Source organism: Falco punctatus (assembly GCF_963210335.1).
Source record: "Falco punctatus genome assembly, chromosome: 12".
Lineage (NCBI taxonomy): Eukaryota > Metazoa > Chordata > Aves > Falconiformes > Falconidae > Falco > Falco punctatus.
Window position 1 is genome coordinate 34,507,747 of NC_137592.1, and position 16,306 is coordinate 34,524,052.

The 16,306-nt window shown below is 55.2% G+C and overlaps 1 protein-coding gene across 3 annotated transcripts in view; it reads left to right on the forward strand.

Moving 5' to 3' along the window:
* PTK7 (protein tyrosine kinase 7 (inactive)) overlaps positions 1-16,300 on the forward strand; it is a 33,510-nt gene extending 17,210 nt beyond the window's left edge. The window contains exons 2-15 of one of the 3 annotated variants that reach the window (XM_080408234.1): positions 7,842-8,135; positions 8,681-8,783; positions 9,233-9,423; positions 10,099-10,246; positions 11,272-11,402; positions 11,669-11,935; positions 12,163-12,296; positions 12,695-12,830; positions 12,962-13,081; positions 13,247-13,396; positions 13,693-13,843; positions 14,179-14,306; positions 14,613-14,816; positions 15,072-16,300. In XM_080408234.1, coding sequence (XP_080264360.1) covers positions 7,842-8,135; positions 8,681-8,783; positions 9,233-9,423; positions 10,099-10,246; positions 11,272-11,402; positions 11,669-11,935; positions 12,163-12,296; positions 12,695-12,830; positions 12,962-13,081; positions 13,247-13,396; positions 13,693-13,843; positions 14,179-14,306; positions 14,613-14,816; positions 15,072-15,136 — 2,222 coding nt within the window. In that variant the 3' untranslated portion in view covers positions 15,137-16,300. Of the gene's footprint in view, positions 1-7,027; positions 7,458-7,841; positions 8,136-8,680; positions 8,784-9,232; positions 9,424-10,098; positions 10,247-11,271; positions 11,403-11,668; positions 11,936-12,162; positions 12,297-12,694; positions 12,831-12,961; positions 13,082-13,246; positions 13,397-13,692; positions 13,844-14,178; positions 14,307-14,612; positions 15,050-15,071 lie in introns of those variants that run through there. The other 2 variants (XM_080408233.1, XM_080408232.1) reach the window with 2 other exon arrangements.
* Positions 16,301-16,306: the final 6 nt, after the last annotated feature.

Below are 16,306 nucleotides of genomic sequence, written 5' to 3' on the forward strand. Positions count from 1 at the left end.
CCCTGCAGGCCTGGGCAGGGAGGGCAGGCTCCCACCTGGTGCAGCAGGGCTTCCCAGGGAACCTGGTGCCTTTGTTAATGTCATGGTTTAACCCTGGCTGGTAATGAAGTACCACCCAGCCGCTCGCACGCTTCCCCCCTCACCCAGAGGTGTGGAAAGGAATGTAAAACTCAAGGGTTGAGATAAGAACAGTTTAATGGTTGAAATAGCGTAAAAATGGAAGAACAATAATAACAATGATGACAATAACAGTTACAATGAAAAGGCAAAGGGAAAGAATATAATCCAGAGGGAAAGGAAGAAAGGCACACATGGTGCACAATGCAACTGCTCACTGCCCGCCAACCGATGCCCAGCCGGTCCCCGAGCAACGACCTGACCCCTGGCCAACACCACCACCACCCCACCACCACCCCCCGCCCCAAGTAGATAATACCAGGCATGACATCCCATGGTATGGAATACCTCTTTGGCTAGTTCGGGTCAGCTGGCCTGGCTGTGTCCCTTCGCCATTCCTTGTGCCCTTCCAGCCTTTTTGCTAGCAAAGCCTGAGGAACTGAGAAGTCTCACATCAAAGCCAGAACACAGCACTGCACTAGCTCCTCAGAGCATAATTAACTCCATCAAAGCTGAAACCAGGACAGCTAATTATTAAGGAAAATGGACAGGGAACAAATGTTTAGCAGTGTGTTACCAAGCTCTCTGTCTAGTTAGGTGCTGAGCTTGTGGTGTGAATACATCCACTGTCCACCTCAGGGCTGGGACTCACAAGCTCATTGTGCATCCCTGGGGAGCGCTGGCCATGCAGCAGAGCTGGAGCAGCCGTGAGCTCCCCTGCTCCCGCCTGGGAGCATTTGAAGTCCTCTCTGCTTTGAGAGGCTGGAACAGACACTGGCCAGCCATGTCCTCTGCCTGAAGAGCTCCTTGGGGGAGTTGGCTCTGCCAGTTTTTGCAGATAGCTCCTTCTGTTGCATCCTGGTACCTGTGTGTCTTCATTTTATTTGTCCCTGGTAAGCCAGCTGTCCCCCTCCACAGCTGGGGCAGAGTCCGGATGCCTGCGGGCAGGGGAGAAGAGGAGGAGCATGTAGTTTGGGTGCTCTGGGCTTTGCTGCCCTGGGCACTCGCTGCAGATGTGTTGCAGCTCCTCTAATCTGCTGTTCCAGATGCAGAGCATTAAAGGAGCTGGCTTGCACATCTGGCTGAGCTGACCCAGGGTGAACTTCGCTGAAGTGCTCCTGGAAGCAAGTCTGCAGCATAAGGAGCGCTGCTGGGGAGTGGGGCTGGGCTACCAGCTGCAGAAGCCCCACCATGCTGGGCTGACTTTCCAAACCAGGAAACCTTAAACTGGCACAAAGCTCTCTCCCAAATCCCATTCCCATGCTTTTAATTCCTTGTTTGGTTGCGAGCAGCTTTGGGATTACTCATATCCTTGCATCAGCTGTGCTGTCTTAAGAGGTTGGTAACCTAGGCTCTTCTGGGTACAAAGTGAAATGGATCTATTCCTTTTCCCTGGCTGTCCTCTGTCTGGAGCTGTTTAGCACGGTGAGGAGGTGCCCAGGAGCTGGGCACTGGGCATGCCTGGGGGTGGCTGGCTCGGGCTTGAGGGGAGCATGGATCTCCCAATCCCAGCCATGGGGCTGGGGATGTGGAGCAGCGTGGTGTGCTTCTGGCTCTGCTGGCACCACAGCCATGGCAAATGCCGGCTTAGATCTGTGCTGCCGGCTTGCTTTCCTCCGCAGCTGCTGCTTGGTGCCCTGCCTGAGGCACGTGCCACTGCCAGCCAACTTGCCTGTTACTTCCCCAACGTGGCTGACTGTAGGTGGGCAAGGTGGATGCAGCGACAGCAGGGATGGGGGGCTGTGCAGCAGCTGCAGGCCTTGTGGTTCAGGCTGCATTCCCAAGTGATGTCGTTAGGCAAAGAGACAATGATTTTTGGATTGCTTCAAGATGTAGGTAACCCAGCCTGTCAGGCAGGGCAGGAGATGTGCTGCCTGTTCTCCCCAGTATGCACAATTGCTCTGCAGCACCGAGATGGGGTTGGGCTACTGGAGTGTCCCCAGCAAAGCGCTGGAGTGGGATGGCCACTGACATGTTAAGCAACGGATGGAAAACAGGGCTCCGGCCGAGACCTGGCTTGTAATGCTGTCCCATTCCCTTGCAACCTGCAAGATAAGCATGAAAGCTGGGGCTTGCTGCCATGGCAGGAGCTCGCCAGGCAGCATCCGCAGTGCTCTCAGGCCTCTTGGATGGTACAGAAGGTGGGCAGGGTGCTGTCACTGCCAGGTGGCTGGGCTGTGGCAGGGCCACAGACTCTCTGTCTTGTTGGCAGCACTGAATACAGCCTTAGAGATGGCTGATCTGGGGATGAGTCCTGCCACCCCACACATTTTCCAGCTGTGTCTTTATGATTACAAAGCCCAGCACTCCTTGAGGGTCTGCAAGTCCATGAGGTTTGTTACCAGTTGCCTGGCTGTCTCCAGGGCACAGCGTGGGAGGACAGCGTGCAGCCTTGGAGGTGAACACTGAGACACACAACTGGGCAGTTTGCTGCCACCTCCTCTGGGGTGTGCCAAACCTGGTGCTGCCCAGGTGGGAACAGAGATGTGGGACCCCCCCAAAACTTCAGCCCCAATCTCCCAGTGCTAGCCCTGAGCTCTGCCATGGCTCCCTCAGATCCTTAATACCCTTTTGGTGCATTTTCTTACAGCTCTCACTGATGAAATCAGCAACGCTGATGTCTCTCACTTCTCTAGCTTTGGAGAACGGCCCCAAAACAAAGCCGTTCCCAGGCTGTGCTGCAGCCTGCTGCTAAATCACTGCAGTCACACTGTGGCGGCACCCGAGGGGGTTGGCTGCCAGGCTACCACGGCTGGTTCTCCTTTGCCGAAGGTGTGGAGAGCCCTTTGCTGCTTGGCAAACTCAGGATTGAAAACTTGCTCAGGCAGCAGTGACTGGCTTTGTAGGGTTGCTCACCAAGTCTGTCCCAGATGCAGCTTTGCTGGTTTTGTGTGTCACCCTGGAATGCTCTGCATGTGCTCAGCCCGCTGTGGCATTTGGAGGAGGCTGCAGCAGCCGAGTTCTGGGGGCTCCCAAGCCCAAAGAGAATACTGAGATGCACTTGGTAGAAATGCAGGCTGGCAGCGCGTTGTTAGCATGAGTATTTTTCCTGGGAAGCTGCTATTTGCCTGCTTAAATAAATGAAATTTATTTAGAGCAAGGGGACACCTCTGCATGAAGGATGCTGTGTTCCTGCGTTCAGGTCTTTGCCATAGTATACTCTCAGATCTGGGATGTGATCTGAGACTTCTTTCCATCTTTGTGCATCCTGCTGGTGCCTGCCCCCTCCCTGCAGATCATTTGTCTTTGTGGTGTGCAGGAATGATACCCTGGGAATCTGTAGGTACCAATGTGACTTCCTTACACAATTTGCTTAACCTTCATCTGTTACCTAAACAGGAGGGTTTTGCATTTCAATGAAATATCCTTTGGGTAGAACACCACTGGTGTTTTCAAGTGTGTTGCATTTCACATATGTTTATCTAATCTGACTGAAGCTTTCCTGAAAAAATTTCTGTAGCCACAGTTGAAATAGTTTTAGGCCAGAAACATGTGTTGAGGGTTTATTTTTCTCCCAGCCAGGGGTGGCTTGTGTCATGTATGTACACAGAGAGTGGGTGTTTGCCAGCACACACATTTGGGACCGCTGCTTGGCGTTGGCTTTGCAGGACTGTGGTCCTGCTGTGGTACTGGGGGTGAGCTCTGTACTGGCTTGGGCTTGCTAAGCTGGCTTCCAACAGAATTGGTGTTGCTGGGTATTTTTTGGCATGTCTCTTGCTAAGGGAAGAGAGAGTCTTTTTGCTTCTTTCAGCAGCTTGTAGTGATGCAGCCCAGCCCAGGTTAGCTCATGAAACCACAGCAGAAACATGCTGTTGTGAAGGTGTCCCATCAGACTGAGCAGAGCTCACCTTTGCTCTCCACCAGGTGCTGCAGGAGCTCTCTTGTCTGCCGCTTGGCCAGTTTGGCAGCCTCTGATGGCTGAGCCGTGCGTGGCCGGCCGTGGCTCTGCCACACAGCAGTGCTGGGAGGTCCTCCAGCTGGCTGAGTGGTACGAAGCAGAGGTATTTTGGTTTTCGTTCAGCACAGGTGGTGAAGTCTGTTGGCTTTATACAGGTGTTAGCCAAACTCTGGCATAGTGGCATCCCCTGACAGATAGCCCTCTGCTTTGGTAGTGTTCTTGAGCCTGTGTCCCAAAAGCCCAGATGAGGTGGAGGGGATGTAGGGGATGCGTGAACCCTGCTGACTGCCGCCCTTTCCTGGACTGGGGCTGTACGGCTTCCATGGGCGAGTGCAGCACCTTCCATCTCCGAACGCTGGGCCCTGGTGCTCTGGATTTAGAGTACTGTGAAAAGCTGTGTCTAGTTCTGGGCTTCTGATGTCTTTCACCCCAAAACGTCTGGACCACATCTAGCTGCTACTGGTCTTCCCTTGCAGCTGACAGTGGTTTCCAGCATGTGCAGCCAATCCGTCCATGGCACCTTGGATAATGTTGTCAAAACAAACCCCAAGTTGATGGCTCTTACTGCACTTTAACAATTATTTGTCCCAGTTTGCTTTGGCACTTGTGCTCGTGAGATGTTCATCATGGGGATCTCGCTTGAGCTAAAATGGTTGTGTCCATTTCCCCAGGATGGAAGGTAAAGACATAAATAGCTTTTCCTGTTTCACCGGGGGACTGGGTCCTCGTAAAAAAACCTTGAGGAATCCCTGCTTCCCATGTGGCTTTTGTGCCAAGCCTTCATAATGTCCCCTGTCCACAGAGCTGTGTCCTCCTGCCTGGACACGGGGGCTGCTGAGGCAGCAGGATACATGTGGTGAGGCTGCTGAAGTTCTTGGCTGGCCAGCGCTGGGTGAAACGCAGTTGTGCTGGCAGTGCTGGGGTAAAAGCAGTTGTGCTGCGGTTTAGTGTTATACTGCTAATGCTGGCAGTTTAGTGCCAGAAGCACACCTAATTGAAAATACCATGTCTTAATACTCAAATGGCCTGTAACTTCAGGGAGAAGTGTCTCATCACTAACTCCAGTGCTGGCATGACTAGTACAATGCAAAAGGCTTTGGAATGCTGAGACCCCAAAAGAACTGATCCATCTCCTTCAGGAACTCTCTTAATGCATGCTGCCTTGCACGTGTTTTGTACCATGCAGGTATGGTTTGGTGGGCATGTGCCTTGGTGCCCTGAAGCATATCTGTGGAAAAGGACAGACCTAGCTCCTATAGGTCCACACCTGAGTGGATTTGACTGTCCTGTTCCCTTTTGCTTCTGTCTCTGTCCCAGCAGCCCGTTTTGGCATGAGCTGTTGTGCTGTGAGTGCACAGCTGTGTTTGTGTGGGGTCGGGTGGTTGCCACCCTGCTGTGAGCACTTCTGGTGAGACAGATCTGATGTGCAGGGAGCTAGATGCGTGTACCTATGTAAGAACACATGTTCCTGCAGATTGTGTTGCCTTGGGGCATGTGTTCATGAGACAACTGTCACAGGCCGATGAATAGTTCCTAGCTTTTGGGGAGGTGCAGGGTAGCTGACAATGGAAACTTCACTGGACATGCTGACCCTTGAAGCACAGCACACTGATGGGGCTTAGCTCAATATGAGACCACCCAGGAGACAGGACTTTGGACACTGCAGCTCTGTCATTCAGGCCACAAGGGTCAGTCTGTGGCTACTCCTGGTGGCCTTAAATGCTGTGAGTACAGTTGACAAGTGATGCCTGCCCAGCAGCTGTGGGACTTAACCTGGGACGGTGCCCTGGGGACACTGCCTGCACACTAAGGTCGGTGGCACAGTTGGGTGCTGAAGGCAGAAAGCCAGGCTGCACTGAGGTCCACATCCTAGGCTCTGCAGTATGTCATCGCGCACTGCGGTTCCTGTGACCTCCCAGTTCCTTTCTGCCTCCTTCCCGGTGGCTTCTTTGGGGTGACTGAAAATTAGAATTGAGCCCACAGTCCCATTTTATAAAGGCTGTAGGCAGGAAAGACCTGAGCTTCTGGACTACAGTCTCCTCTGCGCCAGTGTCTTTGGGAAGAGGTTTCTGTGGTGTTTGCAATGGGAGCACCTTGCTGCTCTCTCTGGGCTACGGGGAAAGAGGTTAACAGACACATGCTGGGGTGCCCCTGCTCCTGACTGACACATGCTGTGAGACTGGAGCCTCATCCTGAGGAGCAGCAGTGCTGGATGAGCTCCTGTGTCTGTGCCTGGCTGTCTCTGTGAGTGAGGTTGCTCACGCTAGTTACGCTGGAAATTTGTGGCTGGCTCTGGGGGTGCCTGTGAGCAGCTGCAGGCAGGAGAGGCTTTGCTTCATGCTTGTGCTACACGGCGAGCTCCAAAGGCTTTCCAGAATGGAAAGGGCTCTTGAGGCTTTACAGAATGTGGTGTTCTAGATAACTCCTTCAAAACACCCCCTTCAGAATAGGATCCCTTACCCTTAGCTCTGAGTGACTGAGATGTCCTGTCAAATCGTGTCCCTTTACCTGGCTTTTATACAAACAGCAGGCAGGAGGATGTGGCTTAGCCTCCAAAGAGGAGCTGCCCTTCAACTGGGCTTGGAGCCTGTTCATCTAACTCGCCCAGTTTCTGGCCTGGTTTTTGAACTGTTTTCTGGACTGTTCCTCACAGTTGTGGCAATGCACCATTTTGACCGCGCTCTCGTTCACCTTTGTGAGAGATAGCTTCTAGGATGCTCAAAATCTGCCTGGCTTGGCCTCTTTCCCTGCAGAGCATGGTGCTGGGAACAGAGTCCAACAGCAATTGGTGTGTGCTGAATTGCCCTTTGTCTGCTTTCCTTTATGTGGCCAGCTGGTAACTGGAGTGGATCGCCTGCGTGGCTGGCTGCAGCTAGACAGCAGCCAGATTAGGGATATGCCAGCACAGTCCCTCGGCAGCCACATCAAGGAAGTGCTGGCTGCTCTGTCCCCAGGACCCTGAGCTCTTGGGGTGGGAGTTAGTGTGTGGAGGAGGGTTCTTAAGCTTTTCCACCACTGCAGAGAGATGCTTCCAGCCCTTCAGAGCCACCCCACAGCCACTGTCAGACCCTGGGGTCTACCACTGCAATTTTTTGTTTCCACTCCTGCTTGCAACTGGGCTGAGTCCCCAGCCCAGGCTTGGGGTGTCACTGCTGTATCCTCTTGTGCTGTGCACCAGCAGCTGCTGTGTTTATTCCTATGAGCAATCCTTGTTCCAGACCAGTTTTTTTTCGAGGTAATTTCTGAGGATGTGGAGGTGAGATGGAGAAATGATCCCAAGGAGAGAAGCTTTGAGGAAAACCTAGAAACAATCTGTGGGTCTTGCTGGTCTGGGGCAGTCTTGATGCATGGCTGGGACTTGGGGCGTATCCCAAAAAACAGGACAAGAGGAGCTCAAAGAAACTTGAACTGTCCAGGAAGCTGGTTGTTCTCTAGTGCTTTGGTGACTGACTCCCCGGCTCTCGCACTTCGAGACCCTCTTCATTCAGGCTGGCAGTGCAGCACTTAGCCGTGGGGCACAGGAAGCTCTCTCTGAACAGCCCCAGCCCCAGGGAGCAGAGGGCTGTCCTTGGCTTGTGGCAGGCTCAGGCAGCCCTGTCCCAGTGACTGCTAGGGAGACAGCCTTAAAGCACGCGTGTTGGCATCTGAGCACAGATCTGTCTAAACTCCCCATCAGGGGCTGGTTTTGGCAGATGTGCTGTAGGGTATGTTTCTCCTAACATGGTAATTTCAGCTGTCTGGAGACCCTTGAGACCAGCATGTGTCTACCTGCTCTCTTCTCCCGGTCCTCGTGCTCTAAATGTGCCTTCCTTTTTCTGTCTTGCAGTTGTGGAGACTCAGGCGATGATCCTCTTCACCAAGGAGCCGTACTCCCAGGACGCGCTGCACGGCCGCAGCGCCATCCTCCGCTGCGAGGTGGAGGAGCCAGCAGGCGTGCAGTTTGAGTGGCTGCAGAATGGGCTCCCTGTGCAGGACACAGAGCAACGCTTCAAGGAAGGCAGCAACCTCCAGTTTGCTGCTATCAGTCGGCACCGGGATGCCGGGGTCTTCCAGTGTGTAGCGAGGAACGTGCTCACTGGGGAGGAGGCCCGCACAGCCAATGCGTCTTTCAACATAAAGTGTGAGTGTGGGGCGAGGGCAGCCGGGCATGTGCTGCAGCCAGGTGCTGCCTGCCACAGACAGGGCGAAGCAGCCTCTTAGGAGGGCCTGAGGCTGGAAACAGCTTCGCCAAGCTGCCTGCTAGCATATGCAGGGGTCAGACAGGGATTGGACAGTGTGAACTGTGCAAGCAGGACTCCTCCAGCAACTGTGCCCTTCGTGCCCTCTAGGCTGCTTGCATCTTCTGATGTCCCCAAGGCTGTCTGAGATGCTTTCTTCTGCCTCCTTCCCCGTTTTTGTATATGAAATGGGGGAGTTACTGCACCAGACGTGTCCTGAGCACTGTAGATCCTCTCAGAGCCCCTTATCCCTCAGAGGAGTGCTACGCGGGGCAGAGCAGGACATCTGCAGGGTGGACATCCCTTTACTCCATGCTGGCTTGAGGGCTCATGCATCTCTAAGCGTGCTTGTGCCCTTGCTGCCCACTCTGATTATTACTGAGTCAGCACCCACCTGGGCTCTGTAGGTTTGGAGAGCCAGCTGTGTTGATATTCTTTGATTCTACAGGGATTGAGACTGGCAGCGTGGTACTGAAGCAGCCAGCCAGCGTAGCTGAGATCCAGCCCTCCTCCACAGTGGTGCTGCGGTGTCACATCGACGGTCACCCACGGTAAGGGTTGCCTCCCGAGGAGTGGATTCTGGCCAGGGGTCCCCCCATACGTTTACTGCGTGCTCTTCCCCTCTCTGTTTCTCTCTCCTCTCTCCTGCGAGGATTCAGTAGAGTCTAGGCGAAAGGCAGGATTGAGCCTGTGGCTGAGCACCGGGGGAGAAGGCAAATGGCTTCCTCAGAGCCGCGTAGCAAGGAGCACAGTAAGGACGGGCTGTCACAGTCCAGTCACTGAGCTGCTTGGTGTGCTGCGGTCACTCTCCGTTGCTTCCCAGTCATGTCCCGTCCACTTGTCTGCATGTCTCATGGCTTCGTGTCTGTGTCGGGGCCAGCAGCGGGTACAGAGAGCCAGGGAAATGGGCCATCTCTGGGCTGTCTCCTCCACACACATGCTCTCTGGGGAGCCCTGCCGGTGCCCTGCACCTCGTCACCCTCTCGCCCCTGTCTTGCAGCCCCACATGGCAGTGGTTTCAGGATGGTACCCCCCTCCCTGATGGCCACAGCACCTATTCTGTCAGCAACAAGGAGCGAACGCTGACACTGCGGAGTGTCAGCCCCGATGACAATGGTCTGTACTACTGCTGTGCCCGAAGTGCTGTTGGCTTTGTCTGCAGCCAGAACAACTTCACGCTGAATATCATCGGTGAGTTGTGTTGCCCTGTGCAGGGCCGGGGGTCCGGCTGTTTGACTGCTCCACTAAGAGCCTCCCCCCTGCTGCAGGGTGGGGGCCAGGCCGCAGGACAGTGCCAGGCTGGTGTGATTCTCTCTATGCAAAACTTCTGGCCAGGGACAGGTCTGACACGTCTGGCCGGGTTTGAACCCTACCCTCTCTAGAGTTGTTAATTTGCCCCTGCATCTTTCTGGAGCAGGTCTGTGCTGTTGTCCCTGGTACTGGAGCACCAGGGTCATTGCTTCTTCAACAAGGTTTGGACCCTGGAGGCTGTAGGTGCCGCAGGTCTTGGTAATACCAGTGCCGCTGTGGTGCCGCGTGGGTGAGACACCCTGTTGGCCTTTGGGGGCAAGGCTGGGGAGGGGGCAGGAGATGTTGACTTCAGAGAAGTATCTGGAATTGGACAAAGGACTTTGTGGTCCAGGTTTAGTCTGTTCTCTAGGAGCCCAGGGTGCTCAGGGCTTTCCCTAGAGCAGGTAGCACATGCGGTGCTGGGCTCTGGCTGTGTAATTACCGCTGTACTGGTGTGCCTGCCTCCTTCAGTCCAGCAGCATGCAAGCACTTTTTGTGTTTCCTCCAGAGCGCTGGTGAAGGGCCACCACAGGCCACTCTGCTCTTATCACCCTCCTGTGGTCTCTGCCGTTGCAGATGAGAGCTTTCCTCAGGCAGTGATTGTCCCACAGGACCTCATCGTGACCAAGAATGAAGAGGCCATATTTGATTGCCAGTTTGCAGCTGTGCCCCCTCCCACACAGGAGTGGCTCTTCGAAGACAGCCCCGTCACCAACAGATCCAAGTAATAGGGACCCCAGCGATGTGGGCAGGGTTGGGAGGAGAAGGGGGCACCATGCTTCAGAAGCAGCAGAGGCCAAACCCTAGCTGTGCCGAAGGCCATGGTCAGCGTCAGGCTGGCTTTGGGATAGGTTTCTCAGTGTGGCTGGCTTGGGTGTAGCAGGGCCTGTGCCTTTGTGGGTGGCCTTTATCTGCACAGGACAGCACAAGCGGTTTGTCCTCAAATGGGTCTGTGGAGCTTCAGCCCTAGGTGCCCACATGTGGTGATCCTCAGAGCTGGTGATATCTCCCAGCCCCAGATGTCCATGTGTGGTGATTCCGTGGAGCCGCGAACAGCTCAAACCCCAGACACTCACTTAGGACAATTCGCAGAGCTAGGGACACATCGCAGTACCAGATGCCCACAGGTTCGGGGATCCCAGTCCCCAGATTTGGGGACACCTCCCAGCCCCAACACCTGTGCAGCTGTCACTGTGCCCATGGCTGCCTTGCACCTCCAGATACAAGTGTGTGGTGATCCCCAGAACCAGGAATGTTTCTGAGCCCCAGACACCTGTGTGGGGGGCAATCTCCAGAGCTGGGAACATCTCCCAGCCCAGGCTGCCCGTGGACGGTGGTCCTGGACCCCGGGTTGTCTCTCAGCCAGGCTGTGCCAGGCAAGTGATGCTGTCTGGGTGTCAGATGCCCAGCGGTCCGGCAGCTCCCAGGCGCCACCTTGTGCCCCCTGCCCCCTTCCCTGGCTGTGCCAGCTTTCAGAGCTGGCCCACTTTGGTGATGCATCTTTCGGTGGGAGACAGCTCTTCTCCAAGAAAGAGACTTCTGTTAGCTCCTTTCCTCCATGAAGCATGTGTCCCACTACCTCCTTGTTTATGTGTGCTACTCCCCTGCCCCTGGCACCGGGAAGTGCTGATTTGGCAAAAGAGTCTCCCTCTTGGTTCCATGGGGTCGTGTAGGACATCACAGGGCTGTGCCCCTGGCCCATGTCCTGCAGAGATGCCCACTGAGCCCTGCCTCTCCCCACATGCCCAGGACCACCGTGTTCGCCAATGGCTCCCTGCTGATCACCCAGGTGAGGGCTCGCAGCACCGGTGTCTATAAGTGTGTTGGCCATGGGCAGAGGGGGAAAGCTCTTGTGCTGAAGGCAACTCTGCGGCTGGCAGGTGAGGTCCTGGGGCTGGTGGCAGGGTGGGCAGTGGGTCCCAGAGTTGCAGTGTCACTCTGGAGCTATGTGACAGTATAGTGATGGGTCAGTATGTGGAGAACTGCTCAGTTTATCTGTGAAATGGCTCACTCCTGCTGCCTGGATGAGGGAAGCAAGCATAGCCTGTGTGCACTCTCCCTTGGCTGATGCTCCCATGGGGATGACTGGTGGGTTGGCTACACATTACTGCCCTGTTTGATCCCTGCTGTCTATTGCTCCTCTCAGAGATCGAAGAAATGGCACCCTTCTCTCCGAAGGTGTTGACAGCAAACCAGGGGCACCGCGTGACCTGCACTGCCCCGCGAGGCATACCCACACCTCAGGTCTGGTGGGAAAGGAACCAGGAACGAGTTCCCACTGCTGGCAGGGTGCACCAAGAGGCAGAGCAGCTCGTTTTCACCAGTATCACCGAGACTGATGCAGGGACCTACACATGCCATGCTGCCAACAAGGCTGGAGAGAAGAAACAGGAGCTGAGCATCACTGTGGCTAGTAGGCAGCTTTCTGGGAAGGGCTGGGAGCAGAGAAGGGGGCTGGATAAGGGCGTTGGGGTGAACTGCAGTAGGACGGCACATTGCCTTGCTGATAGAGGGAGGCATGTCTCTCCTGGCTGGGCTGCAGGACCCCGTGGTTGGCTGCACGCTGCCTGCCTGGTCTGCACTGGTGCTGGCCAGAGGGGTGGTGAGCGGCCCTGTGTAATCCATTGCTTCTGTGCCCAGCGGTACCCAAGTGGGTGGAGATGCCCAAGGACAGCCAGCTGGAGGAGAGCAAGCCAGGATACCTGCACTGCCTCAGCAAGGCCTCCCTGAAACCCACCGTCACCTGGTACCGCAACGGCGTCTCCATCTCTGAGGTAAGGCAATGGGGCAAGCCCCTGCTGCTCATGGGCACTTCTGCTGGGCGCCTGCTCAGCTCCTTCCTCTACTGCTGCTGTTTCTTGCCTTACTCCTAGGCACAGCATCCCTGTCACCCCCACTCTGGCCATATTCCTGGCATCATCTCCATCCTACTGGTGTGTAGGTGCACAATTGACTGTCTTTAGCCACTTGGCCAGCCCCGTGCTTTTGGGGTAGTGACGTGAGAGATTGTCACTGCAGCTTGTCTCAGTTCTCCATGTGGGTCTTGGCAGGGGTGTGTCTACGTGAAGCATGGTGTGGGCATGTGGAGTGTCAGGAGTGCTGCAAGCAATGTCTGAGGCCAGGGCTGGTGACAGTGTCATTTCTGCCTCACTCCCTTCCCTGCTCTGGGCAGGACTCGCGGTTTGAGATCTCAGAGAATGGGACGCTGCGTATCAACAATGTGGAGGTGTACGATGGGACCATGTACAAGTGTGTGAGCAGCACGCCAGCAGGCAGCATCGAGGGATACGCACGGGTGCACGTGCTAGGTATGCTGGACAAGCACTCCACATCCTCCTCTTGTGGGGAACTGTTTTGCCTGGCAGGTTGCAGACATGGTGCCTCCAGCCTTTCCTGCGGCCAGGGCGGGGGTGCCTAACAGCACATCTGTCTCTTGCAGAGAAGCTGAAGTTCACTCCGCCACCCCAGCCACTGCAGTGCATGGAGTTTGATAAGGAGGTTACAGTGTCCTGCTCAGCCACTGGCCGGGAAAAACCCACCATCCAGTGGACTAAGACAGGTAAGGGGGAACTCGGATGCAATGTGTCTCTTTCTGACCTGGGGCCCCAGGAACCTTGCGCTGGCCCACGTCCATCACAGGTGAAGCAGCAGTGCTGCGGCTGCTTGAGAAGCCACTGTGTGGCTTCATGTATGACCGCTACATCCCTCTTCTTGCATCCTACAGATGGGAGCAGCTTGCCATCCCATGTCAGCCACAATGCTGGCATCTTGTCCTTCCACAAGGTGAGCAGGAGCGATTCAGGGAACTACACATGCATCGCCTCCAACAGCCCGCAGGGCGAGATCCGTGCCACTGTGCAGCTCGTGGTAGCAGGTGAGGGCTATGCAGCAGGCAGGCGGGTTTCCTGCTGTGCCAGCCTCGCTGTGGGTCTGCCTTGGTGGCACCCAACTGGGACGCCCCTGCAGAGAGGGAGGGGTCTGCCCTGACCCTGAGTTCTGTCCCGACCCCGAGCTCTGCCCCGCAGCACTTGAGTGTCTGGTTTGTCAATGCTTTGCATGCAGCCTGAGAGGGCGTGTGCCACTGTGCCAATGCTGGCGCTGCTTCCCTATAGAAGCTCAACCCCGTTCCCTCGAGCTTGACAGCGTTTGTGTCGGCCTCTCTGCCTTCAGTTTACGTCACGTTCAAGCTAGAGCCAGAGCCCACGACAGTGTACCAGGGACACACAGCCATGTTCCAGTGCCAGGCAGAGGGGGACCCTGTGCCACACATCCAGTGGAAAGGGAAGGACAAGATTTTGGATCCCGGAAAGCTCCTGCCCAGGTACATAACCTCAATTCCAAACTGAAATGTGGCACAGCATGGCGCTCCCCTGCCTACCGAGCATGCAGGTGCCAATGGTGCAGTCTCGGGGTCCCAGCTTGGAAGGGGAAGTCACACAGTTAGCTGTCTCCTGGCCCCAGGGTTTCCCTTTCTGCCACAGCCTGTCAAGTTGCAGTTGAGCTGCAACCATTTGTTCTTGAGCATTGCACAGCCTGAGATTCAAGATGATTGCGCTGGGAATGTGAGGCTGAGACATCCTGGGGAGGTGGGGCTGCAGGTGCCACAAGCGTGCCTCTGCCCTCCGGTGCTTGCAAAGGGCTCTGTGTGGTTGGCAGGATTCAGATCATGCCCAATGGCTCCCTGGTGATTTACGACGTTACCACTGAGGACTCTGGAAAATATACCTGTATCGCCGGCAACAGCTGCAACATCAAGCATCGTGAGGCCTTCCTGTATGTCGTAGGTAAGGGAGGTACCTGATGTCAGGACATGGCCTGCTGGTACCCCTGGCAGCTCTAGGCCCTGTTTCTGGCCCCACTGGTGGGTGCTGCATGTCAGACCATGCTTGCTATAGGGAGTCACAGCAGCATCCCTACTGGGATGAAGCACAGTGTGCGTGGGCTGTGACCAACATTCTGTGGCTGGACAAGGAGGTGGCCACAGCAGCGGGGGCTTGGAGGGGGCTTTTCTCATTCCTCCAACACATTCCTGAGAAGGATTTGGGAAATCCCTCCACACCTTCATGGGTTTGGTGCTCTCTGCCCCACAGACAAGCCGGCAGCAGAAGAGGATGAGGGACCTGGCAGCCACACACCATACAAAATGATCCAGACCATTGGGCTTTCGGTGGGGGCAGCTGTTGCCTATATTATTATTGTGCTGGGGCTGATGTTCTACTGTAAGAAGCGGAGAAAAGCCAAGAGGTTGAAGAAGCACCCGGAAGGCGAGGAACCCGAAATGGAGTGTCTGAATGGTGAGGCTGACACGCCTAGGGTGGGGGCTTCACTGCCAGCCCCTTACCCCTGGGTTGGTAGGGCTGAGGGGCAAGGAGCTCCTGGGGAGCAGGGGACAACTCCTTACCCTTGGAGTCTCTTGCTCTTGGTTTTGGCTGTGGCTGGTGGCAGAGACCTGCTGCCAGGTGAGAAATAGGCGAATTAGTGTAAAACCTATATCCCAGCCCTGCATCATGGCCGTCTCTGCTGAGTTACATATCACTTCTGCTTTCCAGCACCTGTACGTGGCTTCACATACACCCTTTGCCAAGGGGAAGGGAGTAGCCCTGTTGCAATGTAATGAAATAGTAGTACTCTGCCGGCCCGTTCAAATCACAGTTCAGCAGCTCCTGGTGCTGGAGGGAAGACTTTTCAGTGAACAGCCCTGAACTCTGCTGTGAACTCACGTTGTTATCTCTGAAACCTGTATAAGCTTTGAGCATCTACACCATCCTCCAACAAGGACTTCTGGAGCATAACAGGTTATCTGAAAAAAGGTTTCTGTTTGCTTTTTGAGCTTGTCGCCTGTCAGCTCTGCACTGGAACACACAGCTCTTCTGTACATGTGATTGTTCCTGTGAGTGCCTTTTCTGGTTGCACTGTCGCCCCGCCTCGCTGGGGAGCCCCAGACAGACGCGGTGCATCCAGCTTTGCAGAGTAGCACAGCTGTGCTGTGTCCTGTTTGGAGCTGCGCCACTGGCCTCTGTTCCCTGTCCACAGAGCTCATTCTGGAGACAGAGCAGGCGGCTCGGGGCTGAGCTCACCACTGCAGATGGGACATCGGGGTTCCTTTCCCCAGGCCTCCGATTGTATCTCTGGCTGCACCTCCCAGTGCTCATTGTCCATCTGCAGCTGGCCACAGCTGTCCTGTACCTTTGCTTCTAGCTAAGTTGGCAGCTTTGGCAAATAGCTGCCAGCAGCGCCCTTTTCATGTTGGCAGCATGTTGAATTACCCTGGTTCCTGCCTTCAGTGTGTCTGTTGGAGGATGTTCCCTCCTGTCCTGTGGTAGCTGAGCTGCTTTTTAACAGCTGTTTCCATGAGACCCTGCAAAGTGCCTGCAAATAGACTAAACTGGGTCCCCATTTGTGCATGAGCTACATGACTCCTTCAGTGAACTCCAGAGATCTCTGGGGCATCATTTTCATTTGCAAAAGCTGTTTCAGCTCTTTCTCCTGACATTGTGGTTGTTCTTGCATCACCGATACCAGTGATGACTTGTAAGTGATGGGGTGCAGTTGAGTTTGCTGCCCTTGTAATTCCCTGGATCTCCCCCTACACCACTGTAAATGCAGACATTGTGCTTCCCCCTCCCAGTTCTCCAGCACACAGCCATGTCCTGATTGAGTGGGGGTTGCTGTGAGGTCCTGGCAAAACATCATGGCTGGGTTTGTCTCTTGGTTTTCCTCTGGTATTGCTACTTTGAACAGAGCCAAACCTGCAGAAGAGAAGTGGGGAGCCTCCTGGGAGCAG